Consider the following 22,244-nt stretch of genomic DNA (forward strand, 5'->3'; position numbering starts at 1 on the left):
AGAACCTCCGGGATCCCATGGGGCAGCGCCTGAACAGAAATCCAGGCTTCTGTGCTGGCGGGGGAAGAAAGAGAGGCAGAGGAGGCAGAGTGCAGGAAGCCGCTACAGCCCACTTCCTTCGCTGGAGCTTAGTGCTCCATTTATATGTTGTTTGACAATGATGTCATGTGTCAGGTTCTAAAGTGGGTTGGGTCCTTGAGGTCTCAGTAGGGCAGGGTGACGCCGATGCGAAATTCTTTTTTTTTTTTGAGACAGGGTCTCACTCTGTCGCCCAGACTGGAGTGTGACGAAGTGATCTTGGCTCACTGCAGTCTTTACTGGGCTCAAAGTGATCCTCCCACCTCAGCCTCCTAAGTAGCTGGGACTACAGGTGTACACTGCCTCGCCCATTTAATTTTTGTATTTTTAGTAGAGACAGGGTTATGTCATGTTACTCAGGCTGGTCTTGAATTACTGGACTCGAGCGATCTGCCTGCCTTGGCCTCCCAAAGTGCTAAGTGCTGGGATTACAGGGTTGTGCCACTGCGCCCACAGCCCTGGATGTTAGGACGGATTGCTAATAAATCTCTCATCAAGACGTGATTTGCATAGTTGTCGCTTTATTATATTATTTTCCTTCTGTGACCTTTCCAAGTCTGAAACAGTCCCAGAGACTTCTTTTGGTTAGTTATTTGCAATCACCTGCAGGACACACACACAAGAAAATCATCAGGTTCACCTAACCGCGGAGCTGTGCATGGCAGTTTTCTGTCTCTGTCCTCCTGGGCTAAGCTACTCATGTGAGTTACAGGCAGCCCACACTACAGTAGCTCCTGCCTGAGGAGTTCTGATGATGCTTTGGAAAAAAAGATGTGATCAAGCTTTTCATTGACCTGTTAGGGTCTTCGTGTAAAGGGGGTCTTAGCCAGGAGTCCTGTGTGGGCTTCAGGGTAGGGGGCCTTTGAACCCCTAAAAATTATATTCCAAATGCGTGGATGGCATATTTTTAGATTTCATTTGTTTCTCAAATCAAAACTGCTGTTTGCAAGGCAGTTATGCACTGTAGTTGGGGCTATAACTGTTTCCAGAGGCTGTTGATCAGTGTCTGGTAAACGTTTTTTTTTTGTTTTTTTTTGTTTTTTTTTTTTGAGACAGTCTTACTCTGTTGCCCAGGCTGGAGTGCAGTAGGGTGATCTGGGCTCACTGCAACCTCCGCCACGCAGTTTCAAGTGCTTCTCGTGCATCAGCCTACCTGGTAGCTGAGATTATAGTCATGTACCACCATGCCCGGCTAATTTTTTGCATTTTTAGTAGAGATGAAGTTTCACCATGTTGGCCAGGCTGGTCTCAAACTGCTGACCTCAAGTGATCTACTCGCCTCAGCTTCCCAAAGTGCTCAGATTACAGGCCTGAGCCACCGTGCCCAGCCTGTTAAACATTTTGATATGCCAACTTCATGATCCAGTGCTGTAAACGGCAGGAGATCCAGCTGCTACAGCACAAATACTCAGACCAGTGTGCAAGAATTATGTCCAAGGATGTTCATTGCACAATGTCAGAGTGAAAAATAGGAAACATGAAAGCTTCATTCATTATACTCAAACTATAGAATACTAGCTGTTCAAAAGAATGACATGTATGTACTAACATGTAAAATGTGATAAGGTGTTAAGTGAAAAACAGCTGCAGAACAGTATGAAGACTCAGATCCTAGTTTTTGCTTAGAAGACAGTGTCTATCTATGTAAATATATAGCTATATATGCACATAAAGTTGAGACCACACACCAAGCTGTTAACAATGACAACTTGGCCAGGCACAGTGGCTCATGCCTGTAATCCAAGCACTTTTGGAGGCCAAGGCGGGCAGATCACCTGAGGTCAGGAGTTCGAGATCAGCCTGGCCAACATGGTGAAACCACATCTCTACTAAAAATACAAAAATTAGTTGGGCGTGGTGGTGTGTGCCTGTAATCCCAGCTACTCAGGAGGCTGAGGCAGAAGAATCGCTTGAACCCGGGAGGCGGAGATTGCAGTGAGCCGAGATCAAGCCACTGTACTTCAGCCTGGTGACAGAGCGAGACTCTGTCTCAAAAAACAAAAACAAAAACAATGATTACCTCTGGAGAGTGGAATTAGAGATGTAAAATGAGGGGGAACTTCTACTTTTTTACTTGATACTCTCTTATATTCTTTTAATATTTTTACAAAGAGTATGTATTACCTTCTGGAAAAAGAATAAAAGCTAAGGATTGCTGAAGTTCATGTGTGACTGTCATTCAGCGGACATTTGTTGAAAGGATGAATGCCCCGGGCCACTTGTCTCCTCTGCTTCTCTGCTCTTATCTTTTGCTTGTACTTCCTGACCTTGGCTTGTCACCTGTCTGGGTTTATCCAGCCAGGTGCTCTCAGGCACCCCCAGGGCTCTAGTGGTACTGACTCCAGGCGGCACAAACTGTGTCCCTGGGTTGGGGCCACTTCAAGGTTTCACTAGCCCCTCCGCCGCTGCCAGGGGCAGCCCCCACCTAAGGACTGCTGGTTGCTTGGCTCTCCCCCTTCTGAAACCCATTACCGGGCATCTGTGCCTGTCCCGACTGCTATCCCATGAACACAGGGCCTCTGCCCAGCTGCCTCGGGAGGTGTGCTGCCCCGTGGATCCCTGCTGCCATCTGGCCATGCTTTTGGATCTGGCCTGTTCTGTTGTGCTTGTGTCTGTGGCTGGGAACAGCTGATGCTGGGACAACAGATCGGGACAATTGCCCCTGCCCCTGCTTCAGGTCCCCAGGGAGCTGCCAGGACCAGCTGCACGGTGACTCCCACAGCAGCTGGGGCTGGAAAACGGTCTTAGGATTTGGCTGGGAAAGGCCCCTAAGCAGCCTTTCGTCCAGTCAGTCTCAGGCCAGACTCCTTTGACGTGCGTGGCGCCTCCAAAGGTGGACTCAGATGGGTTTTTCCCAATTTATATGTAAAAAAGCACCAATTAATGATTAATGGCTACTGTCTTTTTGATTTTCCATTTTTCTCCAACAAACGTGTTTGGAATCTCTGCCTGTGACCACTTGTTTGCAAAAAGATGTCAGCAGACAGACAAATGAACAAGGAGCTGGCAAGAATCAATGGGAACACTTGGAAGCAGCCACCTGCTTATTTTGACAGTTTAGTTTTCCTCCTATGACCACGTGCTCATGGCTGCAGTTTCATATTTGGTTTATAAGTGTCAGTTTAATTCAATTTAACACTTCTCTGCAAATTAAACTTAGTGAAGTCAGATGCCAGCTTTCCCCTTCTTTGGGGGCTCTGCCACAAATACCATCACTCCCATTTGCTCTAGCGCCTAAATTGTGGTGGAGTCCTGGTCTAGTTCAAGTCCCATCTTACAGAAGAGCAAACTGAGGTGGTCCCTCATCGGCACAGAGTGTCTGACTCTTCCCTCGCAGCATCCAGTACCAGACATGGTGGCTCCTCTGCCCTCTCCCAGGCACCCGTTTCTTTTTTTGGTCTGGTTTTTTTTTTTTTTTTTTTGAGATGGAGCTCGCTTTGTTGCCGAGGCTGGAGTGCAGTGGCGTGAGCTTGGGTTACTGCAATCTCCACCTCCCAGGTTCAAGTGATTCCCCTGCCTCAGCCTCCTGATTAGCTGGGATTCCAAACACGTATCACCACACCCAGCCTATTTTTGTATTTTTAGTAGAGTCGGGGTTTCCCCATGTTGGCCAGGCTGGTCTCGAACTCCTGACCTCTGGTGATCTGCCCATCTTGACCTCCCAAAGTGCCTGGATTACAGGCGTGAGCCACCAGGCATCCCTTTCTTGTGACGGGGTTTCCTGTTCTGGCTGCTTTCACCTACTGCTGCATGTATCCATGGCTGCTCCTTAATATTGATGCCAGTTATTATTATCATTATTTTTGGAGACAGGGTCTTGCTATGTCGCCCAGGCTTAAGTGCATTGGTGCGACCTTGGCTCACTGTAGTGTTGGCCTCCCGGGCCCAAGTGATCCTTCCACCTAAGCCTCCCAAGTAGCTGAGACTACAGGCATGCAGCACCATGCCTAGGTAATTAAACAAAAAATGTTTTGTAAAGACCAGCCTTGCTATGTTGCCCAGGCTGGTCTTGAACTCCTGGGCTCAAGCAATTCTCCCTCCTCGGCCTCCCAAAGTGCTGTGATTACAGGCATGAGCCATGGCACCTGGTCTATTATTTTTAGTAAATAATTTTAATGCTCATTGTTATAAACAAATATGTGTTCAGTGTTAAAAACAAACTGAGTTATTGTGGAAGCTGAAAGGAGACAGCTCTCTGAGTTTGCTTTTACAAGACAGGGGGACCAACTCGGCTTTATTTGCCTGAGATGGTCCCAGCGTAAAACAGGAAGTCCTGCATCCTGGAAAACCTCTCAGTCCTGGGCAAACCATTATGGTTGGTCACCCTACAGAATAGCTGGAGGACCCTTGAGGGGGACTAATTTCCAATAATTAATGCCAGCGGGGTCTCAAAGTATCAGATTTTGGGCTTTGCAGATAAATATACCTGTTTATGGCACTGGATGGTGGAGTATGGGCCTACTCACAGATAAACAAAAATAGAATCACCAATTCTATGGAATACACTTTTTTTTTTTTTTTTAAGATGTAGTTTCACTCTTCTTGTCCAGGCTGGAGTGCAATGGTGCAATCTCGGCTCACTGCAACCTCCATCTCCCAAGTTCAAGGGATTCTCCTGCCTCAGTCTCCTGAGTAGCTAGGATTACAGGCATGCGCTACCACGCCTGGCTAATTTTTTTGTACTTTTTTTAGTAGAGATGGGGTTTTGCCATGTTGGTCAGGCTGGTCTCAAACTCCTGACCTCGTGATCTGCCCACCTCCGCCTCCCAAAGTGCTGGGATTACAGGCGTGAGCCACCACACTGGGCAGAACTCACTGTTAATATGCCTGAGGAGTGTCCAACCTCTTTGGACAAGGCCACCCTCTGTGTTCCTTTTCACTCAGCTTTACCCACACAGAAATTTTGGGGACCCATGGGGGGCTCAGCAGTTGCCCAGGTCTGCAGCCTCCTCCACGGAGTTCCCATCTAGCTCTCAAGAGGAAGGAGGGGGTTCTCAGTCACCAGGTGGGCATGGCACTCCCGAGGCCGAGTGAGCAGGGCAGTGCTCTGGGGCTCAGGGCTGGTCTGGTTCTTACCGAATTGATCCAGTCATTGTAGTTGGAGACCCGCGTGAAGACGGAGGGCTTGTGGTAGTAGTTGCAGCCTAAGATGTACCCGAAGCTGACGATGCCATGCACCTCCCACCGGCCGTCAGACGCCTGACAGTTCAGCGGCCCACCGGAGTCTCCCTGAGGAAGGCCAGAGTTACAGGGAGGTAAAGGGAGAGAAAGGGGCTGCCCATTGGAACCATTGTTCTCAATGCATGTCTGTTGTTCTGCTGCAGGTCACTGTCCTCTGAAGCCGGCCCTTGTGGTCATAGCTCAAGGTGGTACCATAATTCCAACAAGAGCCAACACTTATTCTTCCTGTGTGGCCAGAGCTGAGCTAAGCATGTTCTATGCCTCATCTCATTAATCCTCGCAAAATCCTATGAGGTAAATATTCATAGTATCCCCAGGCCACGGAAGAGGAGAAACTGGAGTGTTGAGAGGTTGGGACTTGTCCAAGGTTGCACAGGCAGTTTGTAAAGGAGCTGAGGCCACATCCCAGACTTCAGCTGCCAGGCTCTTCCCCACTGGCTCCGTCTTCCCACGGGTGGTCTATGTGGGCAGAGTGTGTAGGGCACAGTGTGATCTGAAGGGCGTGTGGATCTCCTTCCTACTCCATCCCCACTTCACTGCTAAGTCCAACACAGAGCAATTCCTGGTGGTCAAGACACTGTCTCCAGGAAGGTTTCCGTGGCAGCTACCTGGAGGGGACACACTGCGCCATTGATGAGAGTAATTCAACAGAAAAGCCAGAAATCATCGTAGAAAGGCCTTAAGCCAGGGAATACTTTCCTTTGGTTCCCTTCCAGCATAGAGGAAAGGATATGGAATGACAGTCACGAGAGACCTTGATGAGACCCAGGGAAGGACTTCCCAGCAGTGAGATGGGTGGACACTACAAAGAGAATCTCAAAACATCTCAAAACAAGAACAAAAAAGAATCAAGATCAAGTTTTTTTTTTTGTTTTTTTTTTTAGTTTCGCTCTGTCACCCAGGCTGGTTTGTAGTGGTGTGATCTCAGCTCACTGCAACCTCCACCTCATGGCTTCAAGTGATTCTCCTGCCTCAGCCTCCCGAGTAGCTGTGAGTACAGGCGCCCGCCACCATGCCCAGCTAATTTTTGTATTTTTGGTAGAGACAAGGTTTCCCCATGTTGGCCAGGCTGGTCTCCAACTGCTGACCTCAAGTGGTCTGCCTGTCTTGGCCTCTCAAAGTGCTGGGATTACAGGCGTGAGCCACAGGCCTGGCCAAAGATCAGGTTCTGATATATCTGGAACATATTTCTCGGTACTTCTGCCAGGAGGTGGGAGGATGGACCTGTGGAGGGATGGACCTCTATAGCCTTATTCCCAGCCACATTTTGTCATGGAGTGGGGCCCCTGATTTTGGTACTCACGTTGCAGCTGGAGATCACACCATCACCCCCAGCACAGATCATATTGGTTTTCACGCTGCTGCCCCACCAGCCAGAGCTGGAGCAGGTGGCATAGTCCACAACCAGCAACCGGCCCTGCTGCAGGACATCAGGAAGAGCCCCGTTGGCTGAATGAGATCAGAGAGAAGCCATTAGGAATGCAGGGACTCCTGAGAAAAAGGAAGTAGTGGACCCCTACTGGGTTTCCCCTGTTAACTGTCTTCCATCCATTGCAACATGCGAACAGCCATGTTTGTCTATACTGTGTCCTCACGGTTGATTGGTCCACAGTGAACACCTGACTCAAGCTAAGCCAATGAGCTCCCTCCCCTGGGATTCTGAGATGGGGTGTGAGAGATTCCGGTTTCAGAGGACATAAATCTGGGAAGCTGCTGGCAATGACTGACATTTTGTTTTATGTGGCAAATGAAGTAGACCCACAAAGAAAAGAAGTACTAAGTGAGTGTTTCCTGAGTTTCTTACAGGCTTCTAGCCCCTGGTTCTAGCCTGTTCCTGATGCCTGGCTATATCTCTGCCCTTGGGTTGAAAGTTTTCAATCCTTATAACAGTTTCCTTTTTTTTGCTGAGGTAGTTCCATGGCTTTCTGTCACTTATCCGAAATAAGAAAGTGAGCCTCCTGGCAGTTAGAGCCCCCTCCTTGGGAAAATATGCTGGTGTGGTGAAGAGAGGGCTTTCATAATGGCCCCCAATGACACAGCCACCATCACCTCCATTACTGTTACCACAGCTATGAGTGGCAAGGATGAGATTAACATAACTCTTCACTTCTGATTGAAGCCTAGGGAAGTTAAGCGTCGCTGGGCGCGGTGGCTCACCCTCTAATCCCAGCACTTAGGGAGGCCAAGGTGGGCAGATCATTTGAGGTCAGGAGTTGAGACCAGCCTGGCCAACATGGTGAAACCCTGTCTCTACTAAAATATTAACAGTTGTATAACATTTTGCAATGTATGATGCATTTCCACCTTTCACCTCTTTTAGTCTTTACCAACAGTGTTTCCATTTTACAGATGGGGAGACTGAGGTTCGGAAGTGGCTTGCCCAAGGTTTCACCGTGACCGACAGAGCTGGGCCTAAAAGCCAAGCATCTGGATGCCTCCGTGCTCTCACTGTCTCAGATGAAATGCACTTGCCCCAGTGTTGTCTGGGGAAACAAACAGGTGGTTGTGCTTGTGTCTTAATAAGCATGAAATGCCTCTTCCACTGCCGCTCACCGCAGGATTTGATGTGTCCTTGTGTTTACAGATAAGTCAGTGAAGAGGCCAATGGGAGTTTATTTGAGTGTATGTATGTGGATGTACCCCTGGAAAAATATGTCATTATACTTATGGGTTTATGTCATTAGGAAGAAATGTCATAATGTCATTATCACTCATAATCTCATTATGGTCATAAGGTCATTATCACTCATCCTAGAATCTTCCAAACCTCTGGTGATTTCAAAAGGGAAGGCGGGAACGCTGTTCCTCTTGGTGGCTACCGTCATTGGATCTCTGACCCTTGGAGTCTTTGTCAAAGGAAACCCGCCCGCAGCCAGGTTCTGAGCAGCAAGACCGAATGGCACAGGGGACAGCTTTTGCTATGGGGCACGGAGGGTCTGATGAGGGCTCCAGGGGCCTCAGGTCACAGAGGAAAATGCTGTTCTGAACTCTAGCCTTGGGCCACACAGAAGATGTCACATGGTCTCTGTAACATTCTCTCCATCATAGGGACAGTGACAACAACTAACACACAGCACCTACCCCATTCCAGGCTTCCTGTGGATTATCTCCTTTAATCCTCTTGACAACTCTGTGATGTAGGTGCTATTATTATGCCCTTTTTTTTTTTGAGACGGAGTCTCGCTCTGTCCCCCAGGATGGAGTGCAGTAGCAAAATCTTGGCTCACTGCAACCTCCACCTCCCAGGTTCAAGTGATTCTCGTGCCTCAGCCTCCCGAGTAACTGGGACTACAGGCGCACACCACCACACCCTGCTATTTCTTTAATATTTTTAGTAGAGACGGGGTTTCTCCATGTTGGTCACGCTCGTCTCCTGACCTCAAGTGATCCGCGCTCCAGGCCTCCCAAAGTGCTGGGATTACAGGCGTGAGCCACTGCGCCCAGCCAATTATTTGCATTTTACAGATGAAAAAAGTGCTGCATGGAGAGGCCTAGTAATGTGCCCAAGGTGTCACAGTCATTAAGTGGGAGAGCTGACATTTGAACCCAGGCAGGCATCAGCCTATGCCATCCCATCTCTCCGAGGCAGCCACACACCCTGGGATGACAGATGAGAGGCCCTGGCCAGACAGGAGTGACATCAGTCGCCTCCCTTCCCTCCCAGGCCTGGGGGCTCCTGGCTCCCACTTACTCTGCAGCCTTCCCCAGCCCGTGACGTAGCAGGGGTAGTTGTTGGGTAGAATGGTGCCGGCAGGAGGGAGGCAGGCCAGCTGGATCTTGTCGGTGAGGGAGACGGGGTTAGCCAGTTTGAGCAGGGCAATGTCGTTCCTGGGTGAGTGCAGAGGCGGAGCATGAGGACAGGGTTGACTTTTCCTGCCCTGTGGGCTTTGGAGGGCTGGGAGACCTTGTCATTTTCCCTGTATGTTATCCCAGGTTGCTCTGACTGGCAGGGCCCCAGGGCATCTTTGAAAATGCAGAGGGCCTTGTTGAAAGGGGGAAGGCAGGAAAGGCTGTGTCCTACTCCAGGGACAGTCACAGGGTCGACAGCACTGTCCCTGTGTCCCCAGGACTTGGCATGAAGTAGATACACACTCAGCGGACAGGGGCCCTGCAGGCTTAACTGGCAGCAAACCCAGGTCGCTCTGGCAGTCTTTGCTTCACCCTCCCCAGGTCACATCCCCACCCCAGACATCTTTGGAGCTGGTTCCACATCTAAGAGGCCAGAGCTCCTTCCCCCTCCCTATAGAAGAAGCAGAGGGTGTGTGGTGGAGTTGAGACCCTTGCCTCTGTGAGACCCCCATCTGTTCCCTGACAACCTTACCCCGAAGTGAACCCAGACAGAAACTAACCCTTCGGAGAGCTTGGAGTTCCAATCCGGGTGTACGACAATGTGAGAGACACTGACGGCCAGCGTGCCGGACTCCGCAACGTAGAGGTTGTGCCGGCCTAGCCCCACGCGGTAGGTCCTGGAGGAGCTGGGAGAAAGGGGGCCCAAGGAGAGGGTCACCTCCAGAGGCCTGGCTTTGGATAATGCTGGGGACAGACCCAAGTAACTGGCTGCTGCGTGAGCCACTAGATGGGGCTTGGGGATCTTTCCTCCCCTGGGACAATCAGTTAGTTATAATAGAGCCTAAAGTATATAACGTAAGAACTATGATCATATAATAATTGTTACTATACTAACTATAAACTACAATTTAAAATAAAAGTTATAATAACACAAACTCTATAGTATTATGGAGGGAATAAGATGAACACAGAGGAAACAGGAGTCATTTGCTCTCAAGGACAGTTTTCCCACCTTTCATTTTCAGATGGGGAAACTGAGTCCCAGAGAGGCGTAACCTGGCCCAGAGTCCCACCGTTAGTGAGAAATCAGAACTAGAAGCCAGGACTCCTGACTGTAGGCCTCTATTAGTATCCCCATCACCTCCTAGAGCTTATTATAAATCAGATGGGAGAAGGGATCACTCCTGGTAGGGAATCACACCGACCCAGCAGAAACTCTGGTGAGTTCCAGCTGTGATGAGCAGAGGTCACGGACAATGAAGAGGATAAGTGAACAACATTGCAGAACCTTGTGGGCCTTTATAATTCATCCATAATTCAGAATTAGCTTTCATTGAGCACTTACTAAGTGCCAGGCCCTTTGATAAATCAACTCATTGAATTCATACTAAATTCTGTTACTCCATTTTTCTGCAGGTGGTGGTACCAAAGCTTTGAGAAGTCAGTTAAGTTGTTCAAGGGAACCCAGTTCCAGATCCAGAGGCCACATGTAATTTCCCCAAGAAGGCAGCGATTAGGCCTTCCCCTTCTCCTCATCCTCCCTCAGTACCTGGCACAGGACACTCCATCCATGCCATGTACTGACATTGACGGGCCAACACACTGAACCATTGACTGACTGCAGCTTGTGTCTCAGCCAGGCTAGTGGTTATTTGCAAGGCTGCTTTATGTAGCGTGGTTGAGGCCCTTTGAGCCCCCAGCTCGGAAATGAGCACCGGCTGGTGAGCAGGCCAAGCCCCCAGGGAATAGCAGTTACCTGATGCAGTGGGCAGCCGTCAGGACCCAGTTGTTGGCTATCAGGGACCCTCCGCAGGTGTGGTACCACTTGCCATTGGAGCTGTACTGCAGGGAGACCTGCGGAGAAACACAGGAGCTTTGTGGCTGTGGCTGAAAAAGCAGGGCCTCCCTGCACTCCAGTGTCCCAAGAACAGGGCTGGGACAAGGGTAAGGGGGAGTGAGGCACTTGCTTCAGGAGCACAAGTTAAGGGGGTACCCAAAACCCCATCTGATAAGGTTTGGGCTGTGTCCCCACCCAAATCTCATCTCGAATTGTAGTTCCCATAATCCCCATGTGTCGTGGGAGGGACCTGGTGGGAGGTAATTGAATCATGAGGGTGGTTACCCCCATGCTGTTTTCATGGTAGTGAGTGAGTTCTCACAAGATCTGATGGTTTTATAAGGGGCTTTCCCCCACTTTTGCTCGGCACTTCTCCCTGGTACCGCTGCGTGAACAAGGATGTGTTTCCTTCCCTTCTGCCATGATTGTAAGTTTCCTGAGGCCTCCCCAGCCACGCTGAGCTGTGAGTCATTTAAACCTCTTTCCTTTATAAATTACCCAGTCTCAGGTATGTCTTTATTAGCAGTGTGAGGAAGGACTAATACATTGTCTCTACAACAAAAATAGCCCAAAATGAGCCGCTGGGTGCGGCGCTGCATGCCTATAGTCCCAGCTACTCAGAAGGCTGAGGTGGGATTATTGCTTGAACCCAGGAGTTTGTGAACCAGCCTGGGCACCATAGCGAGAACTTGATCCTACCAAAAAATTAAAAAAAAAATAAAAATTAACTGGGAGTGGTGGTGCACACCTGTAGTCTCAGCTACTCAGGAGGCTGAGGTGGGAGGATTGCTTGATCTCAAAGTCCAGGTTGCAGTGAGCTGTGATTGCGTTGTGCTCAGCCTAGGTGACACAGCAAGGGCCTGTCTCCGCTCTGCCCCCCTTCCCCCCAACAAAAAGCAACAACAAAATTAATGCCAAAAATCTGGGATAAAAAAATAAAAAACATATAGACTATCAAAAAATAACTATTCTGCCAGGCTTGGTGCCTCATGCCTGTAATTCTAGCACTTTGGGAGGCCGAGGCATGTGAATCTACCTGAGGTCAGGAGTTTGAGACCAGCCTGGCCAACATGGTGAAATACCGTCTCTACTAAAAATACAAAAATTAGCCGGGTGTGATGGCGGGTGTCTGTAATCCCAGCTACTCAGGAGACTGAGGCAGGAGAATCACTTGAACCCGGGAGGCAGAAGTTGCAGTGAGCCGAGATCGTGCTATTGCACTCCAGCCTGGGTGACAAGAGTGAGACTCCATCTCAAAAACAAAAACAAAAAAATCCCCAAAAAACCCTCCTCTGAACATCTTTCTGCAACTGGATTGGTTGGGATCTTCCCCTCCTTGGGAGCTCTTTGCTTAGCTCCCTCCAGTTTAGTATGTCCAAAACAAAATTCCTGAATTATCCCAAACGTGGTCCTTCCCCTGTGTCCTGTGTCACAGCCAATGGCAACTCCGGTGCTGCTCGGGCCGCCAACCTTGGTGTCATTCTTGGCTTCTGTCTTTCCCTCTTATCCCTCATTCAAGTCCATCAGCAAATCCCATCAGCTCTAGCTTGGGAATATGTGGAGTGGTTGCTACCCCTTGGTCACTACCTCAACTGCATGTCCCAGTCATCCTCTCTTTTCGATGATCACTCTAGTCTCCCATCTCTTCTCCCTGCTCCCAGCCACATTTTCTCAACACAGCAGCCGGAATGATCCTTTTTGAATGGAAGTCACATGACTTCTCTTCTCTGCTCAGGCCCTCCAGTGGCTCCCCCTTTACAGTTTATAAAACCTAAAACTGTCTGATGACCTACTAGGCCCTCCGTGGCCTCTCTGACCCCATAGGCTGCCACTCTCCTCTCCTCCAGCCACACTGACTTCCATGCAGTTCAGCAAATACACCAAACCCACTTCTGCCTCAGGGCCTTTGCACTGGCTCTTCCTTCTGCCTGGAATATTCTTGCAAATATCGATGTAGCTCTTTCTTTCACTTCCTGTTAGTCTCTGTTCAAGGTTACCTTCTCCATGAGGTCTTCTATGACCACACTATCTCAAATAGTGTGCCCACACACATACATGCACGCTCATGTACTTATGCACACACAGACACACTCGTCTCCTTCCTCTTGCTCTGCGTTACTCTTCCTCATAGTATCTTTCATTTCCTGGTGTGTTATGAATTTACCAATTCAGTTGTTTATTGTCTCACTCCTCTACTTTATTTTATTTTTATTTTTTGAGATGGAGTCTCGCTTTGTCGCTCGGTTGGAGTGCAGTGGCACCATCTTTGCTCACTGCAACCTCTGTCTCCTGGGTTCAAATGATTCTCCTGCCTAAGCCACCAGAGTAGCTGGGATTACAGGTGCCTGCCACCACACCTGGCTAATTTACTTGTATTTTTAGTGGAGAAGAGGTTTTGCCATGTTAGCTAGGCTGATCTCGAACTCCTGACCTCAGGTGATCCGCCCACCTTGGCCTCCAAAAGTACTGGGATTACAGGTGTCAGCCACCGTGCCCACCCACTCCTCCACTTTAATAAAGGCTTCATGAATTTTTTTCCCCCACTGCTATGTGCCAGGCACCTAGAACAGTGCCTGGTACATACTGGATCTTTACCAAATGCTTACTGATTGAACAAGTGAGAGAATAAGCAAATGAATAGAATGAAAGAGATCACCAGGGGCGGGTGATCTTGTCTCCTGCTGGTCTAGTTTCTCCCTGAAGACCAAATCCACTCATAGGACCATGAGACTCTATAAGTGGACGTTACTCCCCTGCCCCCCGGCTCCTCACTTTTTAAAAAAATTTTTTTTCAGATTAAAAAATGGTTCCTAGGCAGGGCACAGTGGCTCACGCCTGAAATCCCAGCTACTCAGGGGGCTGAGGCAGGAGAATCACTTGAACCTGGGAGGCAGAGTTTGCAGTGAGCCGAGATGGTGCCACCGCACTCCAGCCTGGGCAACAGAGTGAGACTCTGTCTCAGAAAAAAAAAAAAAAAGGTTTGTGTTTAGGTTGACAGTTTAATAGGTGTGGGGTACAACTTTAAGGTGGTGGGGGCCAGGCACGGTGGCTCATGCCTGTAATCCCAGCACTTTGGGAGGCCAAGGTGGGTGGGTCACTTGAGGCCAGGAGTTCCAGACCAACCTGGCCAACATGATCAGACCCCGTCTCTACTAAAAATACAAAAAGTAGCTGGGCGTGGTGGTGTGTGCCTGTAATCCCAGCTACTTGGGAGGCTGAGGTAAGAGAATCGTTTGAACTCAGGAGGCGGAGGTTGCAGTGAGCCGGGATGGCACCATTGCACTCCAGCCTGGGCGACAGAGTGAGACCAGGTCTTTAGAAAAAAAAAAAAAAAAGAACTTTAAGGTGGTGACATTTGACACCGTTTTAGTCTCTAATGAAGCTGTTCCATGCCCTTCCTGTTCCTTCATTCCTCCTCCCCTGTTTTTCAATTCCCTGCCACGGCCAAGCAGACGGGAGGGAGGTGACAGTATGTCGTGGACTGCTCTGATCGGGCTTCCTATAACTGTGGGGAACGATGACCTGTTTGTTGGCAGATGCCCGCTTTTCTCTGAACATTCTTGTTTTTAATTAGCCATTCGGCATTTCTCGTTTGTGTGACATTAAGAGGTCTTAAAAAAGATGTTTAAAATTAGAAAAAGTGAAAAAAGATACTTAAAAGGATTTACCCCCCCCAATTTAAAAATGTGCTGAAACCATCCTACAGATGTGAAATTTAGTCCACATGATACGTATTATGTGTGGCCAGCAAAATGTAGCTAAAAGAGGTAGCACTGAACCAAATTTGAATCCTCATTCCCCCCAGGCTAACTCAGTGCCTTTGGGCAATTCTGTAACCTTTCCAAGTCCCAGTTACCTTCTCTGGAAATGGGGAACATAAGCCACTGTGTAGGGCTCTCAGGGTGATTAATACTGTAATTAAGCCTGGGTGACAGAATGAGACTCTGTCTCCTGGAGAAAAAACAAAATTGCATTAAAATGTCATTCATTTTTGTTAGTGAGGTTTTTTGTTTGTTTGTTTGTTTGTTTGTTTGTTTGTTTGTTTTTTTGAGATGGCTAGCTATGTTGCCCATGCTGGTCTCAAACTCTTGGGCTCAAGCAATCCTCCTGCCTCAGCCCCTTGAATAGCTAGGATTAAAGGTGTGTGCCACTGTGCCTGGCTGGTTGCTGAGTTTTGTGCTACCCCCTTACATTTTGCCTCCAGAGTGAATGTCTTACTTGCCTCATCTGAGTCCCCACCCAGCTAGATCTGCCTATTATCTCAGTAAAAAAATTTCCCCAGGAAAACAGAAGCACAAAGCATAGGGACTCTTCATAGATTAACATTCACTGGTTCTCAAAGCAAGAATACTTTTGTGCAAGAGGGTGAGGAAGTATTTTTGTAGGCAGCAATGATTAGTTCTCAGCACAAATGCGCCTGGTGCTATGGGGCCCTGTAGCAGAGGGACTGTGGCCCTTCTTCCAGATTCTCTGGGAAAAAAATACTGTGGGACTGTGAGAAAAACAAAAGAACTGGCAAAAGTACACAAAGCCAAGTATATAAATTGTGAGGCTGGGTTGAGAGGCTCACACCTGTAATCCCAGCACTTTGGGAGGCCGACACAGGAGGATCACTTGAGCCCAGAAGTTCAAGACCAGCCTGGGCAACATAGTGAGACCCATCTCTAAAAAAAAAAAAAAAATTAACCGGGTGTGGTGGCACGCATATGCGGATATGCGGTCTCAGCTGGTAGGGAGGCTGAGGTGGGAGGATTGCTTGAGCCTAGGAGTTCGAGGATGCTGTGAGCCATGTTTCACCAGCCACTGTACTCCAGCCTGGGTGACAGAATGTGACACTGTCTCAAAAAAAAAAAAATTACTATGGGTGAGCACAGTGGTGGGTGCCTGTAATCCCAGCACTTTGGGAGGCTGAGGCAGGTAGATGGCTAGAGCCCAGGAGTTGGAGGCTGCAGTGAGCTATGATTGTGCCACTGCATTCCAGCCTGGGTGACAGAGCAAGACTGTCTCAAAAAAAGAAAAAAATGTGAAATATCTGCCATCATTCTATCTTCGACAGTCTTTTTTTTTTGATGGAGTCTCACTCTGTCTGTCACCCAGGCTGGAGTGCAGAGGTATGATCTTGGCTCACCGCAACCTGCGCCTCCCAGGTTCAAGCGATTCTTGTGCCTCAGCCTCCCAAGTAGCTGGGACTACAGGTGCCCGCCACCATGCCTGGCTAATTTTTGTATTTTTAGTAGAGGCAGAGTTTCACCATGTTGGCCAGGCTGGTCTCAAACTCCTGACCTCAGGTGATCCACCTGCCTCGTCCTCCCAAAGTGCTGGGATTACAGGCCTGAGCCACCACACCTGGCCTATCATGGACAGTCTCTTAATCAAGGAGCAGATGAATGAACGCTGGCCTCTCTAAACACAGGGACTGCTGCAAGGGTCACTCTGAATGCTCAAGGCTAGTGGGCTGCTAGTTGCTCCTCCTACTTAAGGTAGAAACTCATCCTGATTCAGCTGGGTTTGCTCCTAAAGCAGTTTCTATCAATTATGCTTGCAATAATGAAATTTAATTAAACATGTAACCAATGAAATATGAGTTCAGAAAGAGAGTCGTTATTTATATGGAAACAAAGTTAAATGCTTGGAAGAGACTGGATCACCATGACTCTTAAAAGATTGCTCTTGAATTAGTGTCTGTGAGAAAATGGAAAGATTGGATGGGCTCATAACTCAAATTGCTTTGTGAACGTCTCAAAATTACTGCTCTGCTTTAAAGAAATGGATTTGTAGATGAGATATGGGGCATGGTTTATATGAAAAAGACAGTTAAGAACTCAAAAAATTGTTTACATAGTCTAAGACAAAATCTTTACCATATATATGTATAATTTAAAATAATTTCTTTATAACTAACTTTTCAATTACTCAGTCCCAATTACATCAGATAAATGAGATTTTACTATATTTGTTTACATCAATGTAAACTGTACACATATCTCTTAAAATCCCCACCATTAACCCGTCTGAGTAATTTGCGCCTGTGCCCCACTCAGCAGTTTAGTCTCGATACCACTATGATGATATCAACTTAAGAAAACATTTTTTTCACTGGTAACATTGATTTGCCTGTAGTTAAAGATTAATCTGCACAAACAGCACTGATTGGTTCCTTAAAGCAAGGAATGTTTGCATAGGTAGTCTTGAATGGTTCCTAGACTAATGGTACATTTGTAAACAAGCCTCTGATTGGTTAATAGAGTAATACTATATTTGCTGCCTATGGGCAGTGGGGAGGGGACAGCTCCTTACTGCAGCTGGAGGAGGCACCTCTCCCTCCACTCCCAAGGTTGGCCAAGGCCACAGAGGTGTATCTTTTTTTTTTTTTTTTTTTTTGAGACAGAGTCTTGCTTTGTTTCCCAGGCTGGAGTGCAGTGGTGCAATTTCAGCTCACTGCAACCTCTGCATCCTGGGTTCAAGCGATCCTCCTGCCTCAGCCTCCCGAGTTGCTGGGATTACAGGTGTGTGCCGCCACGCCTGGCTATTATTAGTAGAGGTGGTTTTCACCATGTTGGCCAGGCTGGTCTCAAACTCCTGACTTCAGGTGATCTGCCCACCACGGCCTCTCAGAGTGCTGGGATAACAGGCATGAGCCACTGTGCTCAGCCGGAAATGTATCTTATTGGTGAAGTTGCCTGTGCTGCTCTCTGAGTCCCATCAATCCTCACTTTGCCAGCACAATAGACCCCATGGTGGAAGGGCAAAGCGGGGATGTAAAAGGAGTGGGGCAGGGATGGGGGGAAGTACAGTGTGGTTGACTCACCTGCCAGGGCCAACTGTTGGGCCTCGCTTCTTCACCTCCAACCACCCTAGTCACATAAGGCGGGTAAGTGGGGTCCCCACAACTGAGGGCTGTGAAAAGAGAAAGGGTCTTGAGTCAGGAAGCTGCGACCCACACAATGTAAACTACACTTGCTGCGTTCTGAACCCCCAAATAGAAAACCCTTGTTCTAGAAGGATCCCAACAGGTCATGGAATCCTGCTCTTTGCTCCAATTCTTTGAAACTCCATTTCGGTTTTCTTATGATTATAGGTCTGAATGCAGTAGGGGTTAGGTGGGGGCGAGAGGGGAGGACAGGAAGATCCCATTCGCAGCCCCGCCAGGGGATGGGAAACCAGTGGCTCTGGGTGACAGGGCTTACCTCCAGCCACCAAAGCAGACAGCAGCAGGGTCCTAATCATTGTGTGTCCGTGGGAGTTCTGTAAGCGTGGCCCTGGATAAGGCCCTGGTTTTATGAGTGAACTTATCAGTGAGAGATACACTAGGAGCACGCAAGATGGGGATTTTCTCAAAGCCCAGTGGAAAAAAGAGCTTGTGTCCAAATATTTTTTTTCCCATTTCCTCCCAACTGTCACCCTAGAAATACTTTGAAAAAGATGCCAAAGGTAGATATAGGGATATGGGTTCCATCTGTTTTGAAGAGATTATGTTGTGTGTCAGGGAAGGAAGAAAAATACTAATTGTTGGTCCTTGGAGTTGTGTTTTCTTTTTTTTCTTTCTTCTTTTTTTTTTCCCCCTCCCTGGGTAAGATTGAGGAGAGGAGTTATGTTTTCTTTCTTTTTTTTTTCTTTCTGAGATAGAGTCTTGCTCTGTCACCCAGGCTGGAGTGAAGTGGCGTGATCTCAGCTCACTGCAACCTCCACCTCCTGGGTTCAAGCAATTCCCCTGCCTCAGCCTCCCTAGTAGTTGGGATTACAGGTGTGTGCCACTATTGCTGGCTAATTTTTGTATTTTTAGTGGAGATGGGGGTCTCATCATGTTGGCCACGCTTGTCTCGAACTCCTGGCCTCAAGTGATCTGCTCGCCTCAGCCTCCCAAAGTACTAGGATTATAGGCTGAGCCACAACGAACGCCTGGCCAGGAGTTGTGTTTTCAACGAAAAGTTTAAGGTGGCATGCTGAACCTACAGCGTTCTAAGGCAATATTTCTCAATGGGGTTTGTTCAGCTTACCAGGAGACTTCTGGCAACATCTGGAGACATTTTTGGTTGTCATGGCTGAGGCTGATGTATATTGGCATCCAGTGGGCAGAGAGCAGAGATGCTGCTAAACACCCGACAATGCACTGGGCAATAGGACTTGCCCTGCCCCAAATGTCAGTGGTTCTCAGACTGAGAAAGCCTGTTCTAGGCCATACCAGGGGTTGCAGTGTGATCTTGGCTTTGTCATGTAAGTCTCTAGACCCATCTGTGAAACAGGGAGAGAAACCTGTGCCCAGCATTGTTTCACAACACTGTGGTAAGGATTTGTATAATGTGGGGAAGGTGTGCACGTAGCAGAAGGCAAGGCTGACATGCACAATTAGGATCTGGCCGCTCTAATGATGGGAGGAAGCAGAACGCTGGCAGAGGAGGGCTTCATCTGGTGGATGAAAATGCACTTTATGGCCGGGCACGGTGGCTCACTCCTATAATCCCAGAACTTTGGGAGGCTGATGCGGGTGGATCACCTGAAGCCAGGAGTTCAAGACCAGTCTGGCTAACATGGTGAAACCCCGTTTCTACTAAAAATACAAAAATTAGTCGGGTGTGGTGCTGTAAGCCTGTAGTTCCAGCTACTCAGGAGGCTGAGGCAGGAGAATCTCTTGAACCTTGGAAGTGGAGGTTGCAGTGAGCTGAGATCGCACCACTGCACTCCAGTCTGGGCAATAGAGCAAGACTCCATCTCAAAAAAAAAAAAAAAAAGGACCAGCCTGGACAACATAGTGGGACCACCTGTCACTACAAAATTTTTTTTTAAATAGTTAGCCAGGCGCAGTGGCACACATCTGTAGCTCCAGCTACTCTGGAGGCCAGGCTGAGGCAATGGGTCACTTGAGCCTGGGTGGCAATGGCTGCAGTAAGCTGCAATGGATCCACCGCAGCCTGGGTGGCAGATGCATTTTATTGTCGTCTTCCAAGAGAACAGTAGTTTGCACTTCTCCAATGACGTCATCTTCCAAATGGGGTCAAGGCAGAAGCTTCTTCAAAAGGGGAACAAACAAAAAAAGGCAGGCAGACACTCACCCAGCACCACATAGATGTTAGATGCATTCACATTCCTTATTGAATCTAACCCTCAAAAAACCCTGCAAGAGGCTCTCTTATTTCACAGGAGGAAGCTGAGCTTCAGAGAGGTAAAGTGACTTGCCCAAGATCATACAGCTTCTAAGTGGCAGAATGGGAATTGAAAGTAGGTTGGTCTGATTCCAAAGCCCATTTCTTGACCCCACTGGAGGCAGCATCCTGCCTCACCTCCTAGGATTTCAACTGGTGTTGGGGGAAGCGTGGAGTGAGCAAGGTTTCCTGGTGGACCTTCTTGTTCTTCCTTAGACCTTCACTCTCCTTTCCTTTTGGGAGAGCACAGTGCCAGACAGGCCCGTTGCTGATGAGAAAGCTCTGCTCTGTGATCACAAACTCTAGTTTTTGCCCCAGTCAAAAAAGCAGAAGGGAAAGTGAACTTCAACTTTTTTTTTTTTTTTTTTTTGGTGAGATGGGGACTCTCTCTGTCAACCAGCAGCACGATCTCTCCTCACTGCAACTTCCATCCCCCAGGTTCAAGCGATTTTCACGTATCAGCCTCCTGAGTAGCTGGGATTACAGCTGCACGCCACCATGCCCGGCTAATTTTTGTATTTCTAGTAGAGATGGGGTTTTGCCATGTTGACCAGGCTTGTTTTGAACTCCTGATCTCAGGTGATCCGCCTGCCTTGGCCTCCCAAAGTGTTGGGATTACAGGCCTAAGCCATCGTGCCCAGGCAGACTTCAACTCTTAAGACTTGAGTTCAAGTGGTTTTTTTTTTCTTCTTGTGTCAGAGTCTTGCTCTGTCACTCAGGCTGGAGTGTAGTGGCACGATCTCAGCTCACTGCGATCTCTGCCTCCCGGGTTCATGTGATTCTTCTGCCTCAGCCTCCTGAGCAGCTGGGACTACAGGCACCGGCCACCACGCCTGGCTTATTTTTGTATTTTATTAGAGACAGGGTTTCACCATATTGGCCAGGCTAGTCTCGAACTCCTGACCTCGTGTTGGCCCATCTCGGCCTCTCAAAGTGCTGGGATTACAGGCGTGAGCCACCGTGCCCAGCCAAGTGCAAGTCTTTGATCCATCAATTTTGAGTGTGGTGGTCTGGACAGAGCCACTTATCTTCTGGGCCTTAGTTTCCTAGATAACCATCCAGGCCTGGATTGCAGGATTGTTGTATGGGTAAGAAAATGGGTGGGAAAGAATTCTGTAATCTCCCCAGGATCATGCAAAGGTGAGAAAGATTGGGTGGGGGGCAGAATCCCATGGGACTGGATGTCAGAAGACGTGGGTTCCAGTCCTAACTCCATCCCATACTCCCTGTAACAGTTTGGACTCATTTATGGTCTGTATCAGTCACTACAGCAACCAACTATTTCTTAAGTCTCATATTTTATCTTAAAGCTTCATGTGAATTTGGCGTTCTGCTCTGTATCTTTGTTTGTTTTAATATAAAAATAAAGTTTGTCCTGTATGAGGCCACTGAATAAACACCTGCTGTGAATTTGCTGTGTGACCTTTGGCCAGTCCCACAGGCTTTCTGGCCCGGGGTGCCTATCTACAAACAGGGAGAGGAACAGATGCTCGGTCTGTTCCATCACGTTGCTGTCAGGATTTTTTTTTTTTTGAGACGGAGTCTCGCTCTGTCATCCAAGCTGGAATGCAGCGGCGCCATCTCGGCTCACAGCAACCTCCACTAGGAGGTTCAAGCGATTCTCTTGCCTTTGCCTCCCGAATAGCTGAGATTACAGGTGCCCGCCACCACGCCTGGCTAATTTTGTATATTTTTAGTAGCTAATTTTGTATTTTTTTAGTTTTACCATGTTGGTCAGGCTGGTCTCAAACTCCTGACCTCAGGTGATCCACCCGTCTTGGCCTCCCAAAGTGCTGGGATTACAGGCGTGAGCCACTGTGCCTGGCCGCTGTCAGGATTGGAAAGTGACACAAAACTTCACTCAGTTGTGCTTAAGCCAAAAGGCCATTCACTGGGCCACAAAATGGCGAAGTCCAGGAGCAGAGCTGGGTTCAGGGCCCTGGTGATGGTCCCTGGACTTGGCTTTTCTTCATCTTTTGCTTCTGCCTCCTGCTTTGAGGTCTCATCTCAAGCTCCGTTAAGTGACCTGTGGCTGCTCTGGGTTCTCCCTTCCTTGAGGACAAGATCACCGCATCATCTCTGGTCCAGAGTTCCTCAACTGCAGCAGTGTTGACATTTTGGGCGGGATGATTCTTTGTTTTGAGGGCTGTGTCTATGTCTTGTGCTTTGCAGGAATTTGACAGCATCCCTGGCCCCAGGCTGCTAGATGCCAGTCCCTA

The 22,244-nt window shown here is 48.4% G+C and overlaps 1 protein-coding gene across 1 annotated transcript; it reads right to left on the reverse strand.

Moving 5' to 3' along the window:
• Window positions 1-663: 663 nt before the first annotated feature.
• LOC100435271 (chymotrypsin-like elastase family member 2A) lies at window positions 664-18,112 on the reverse strand. The gene is made up of 8 exons (XM_024244721.2): window positions 18,073-18,112; window positions 17,694-17,782; window positions 10,805-10,902; window positions 9,609-9,734; window positions 8,951-9,087; window positions 6,563-6,708; window positions 5,155-5,307; window positions 664-681 (listed from the first exon to the last, which is right to left on the reverse strand). The coding sequence occupies exons 1-8, from the start codon at window positions 18,110-18,112 to the stop codon at window positions 664-666; spliced, it is 807 nt and encodes a 268-aa protein (XP_024100489.1).
• Between the last annotated feature and the right edge of the window lie 4,132 nt (window positions 18,113-22,244).

This window comes from Pongo abelii, chromosome 1 (genome assembly GCF_028885655.2).
Source record: "Pongo abelii isolate AG06213 chromosome 1, NHGRI_mPonAbe1-v2.0_pri, whole genome shotgun sequence".
Lineage (NCBI taxonomy): Eukaryota > Metazoa > Chordata > Mammalia > Primates > Hominidae > Pongo > Pongo abelii.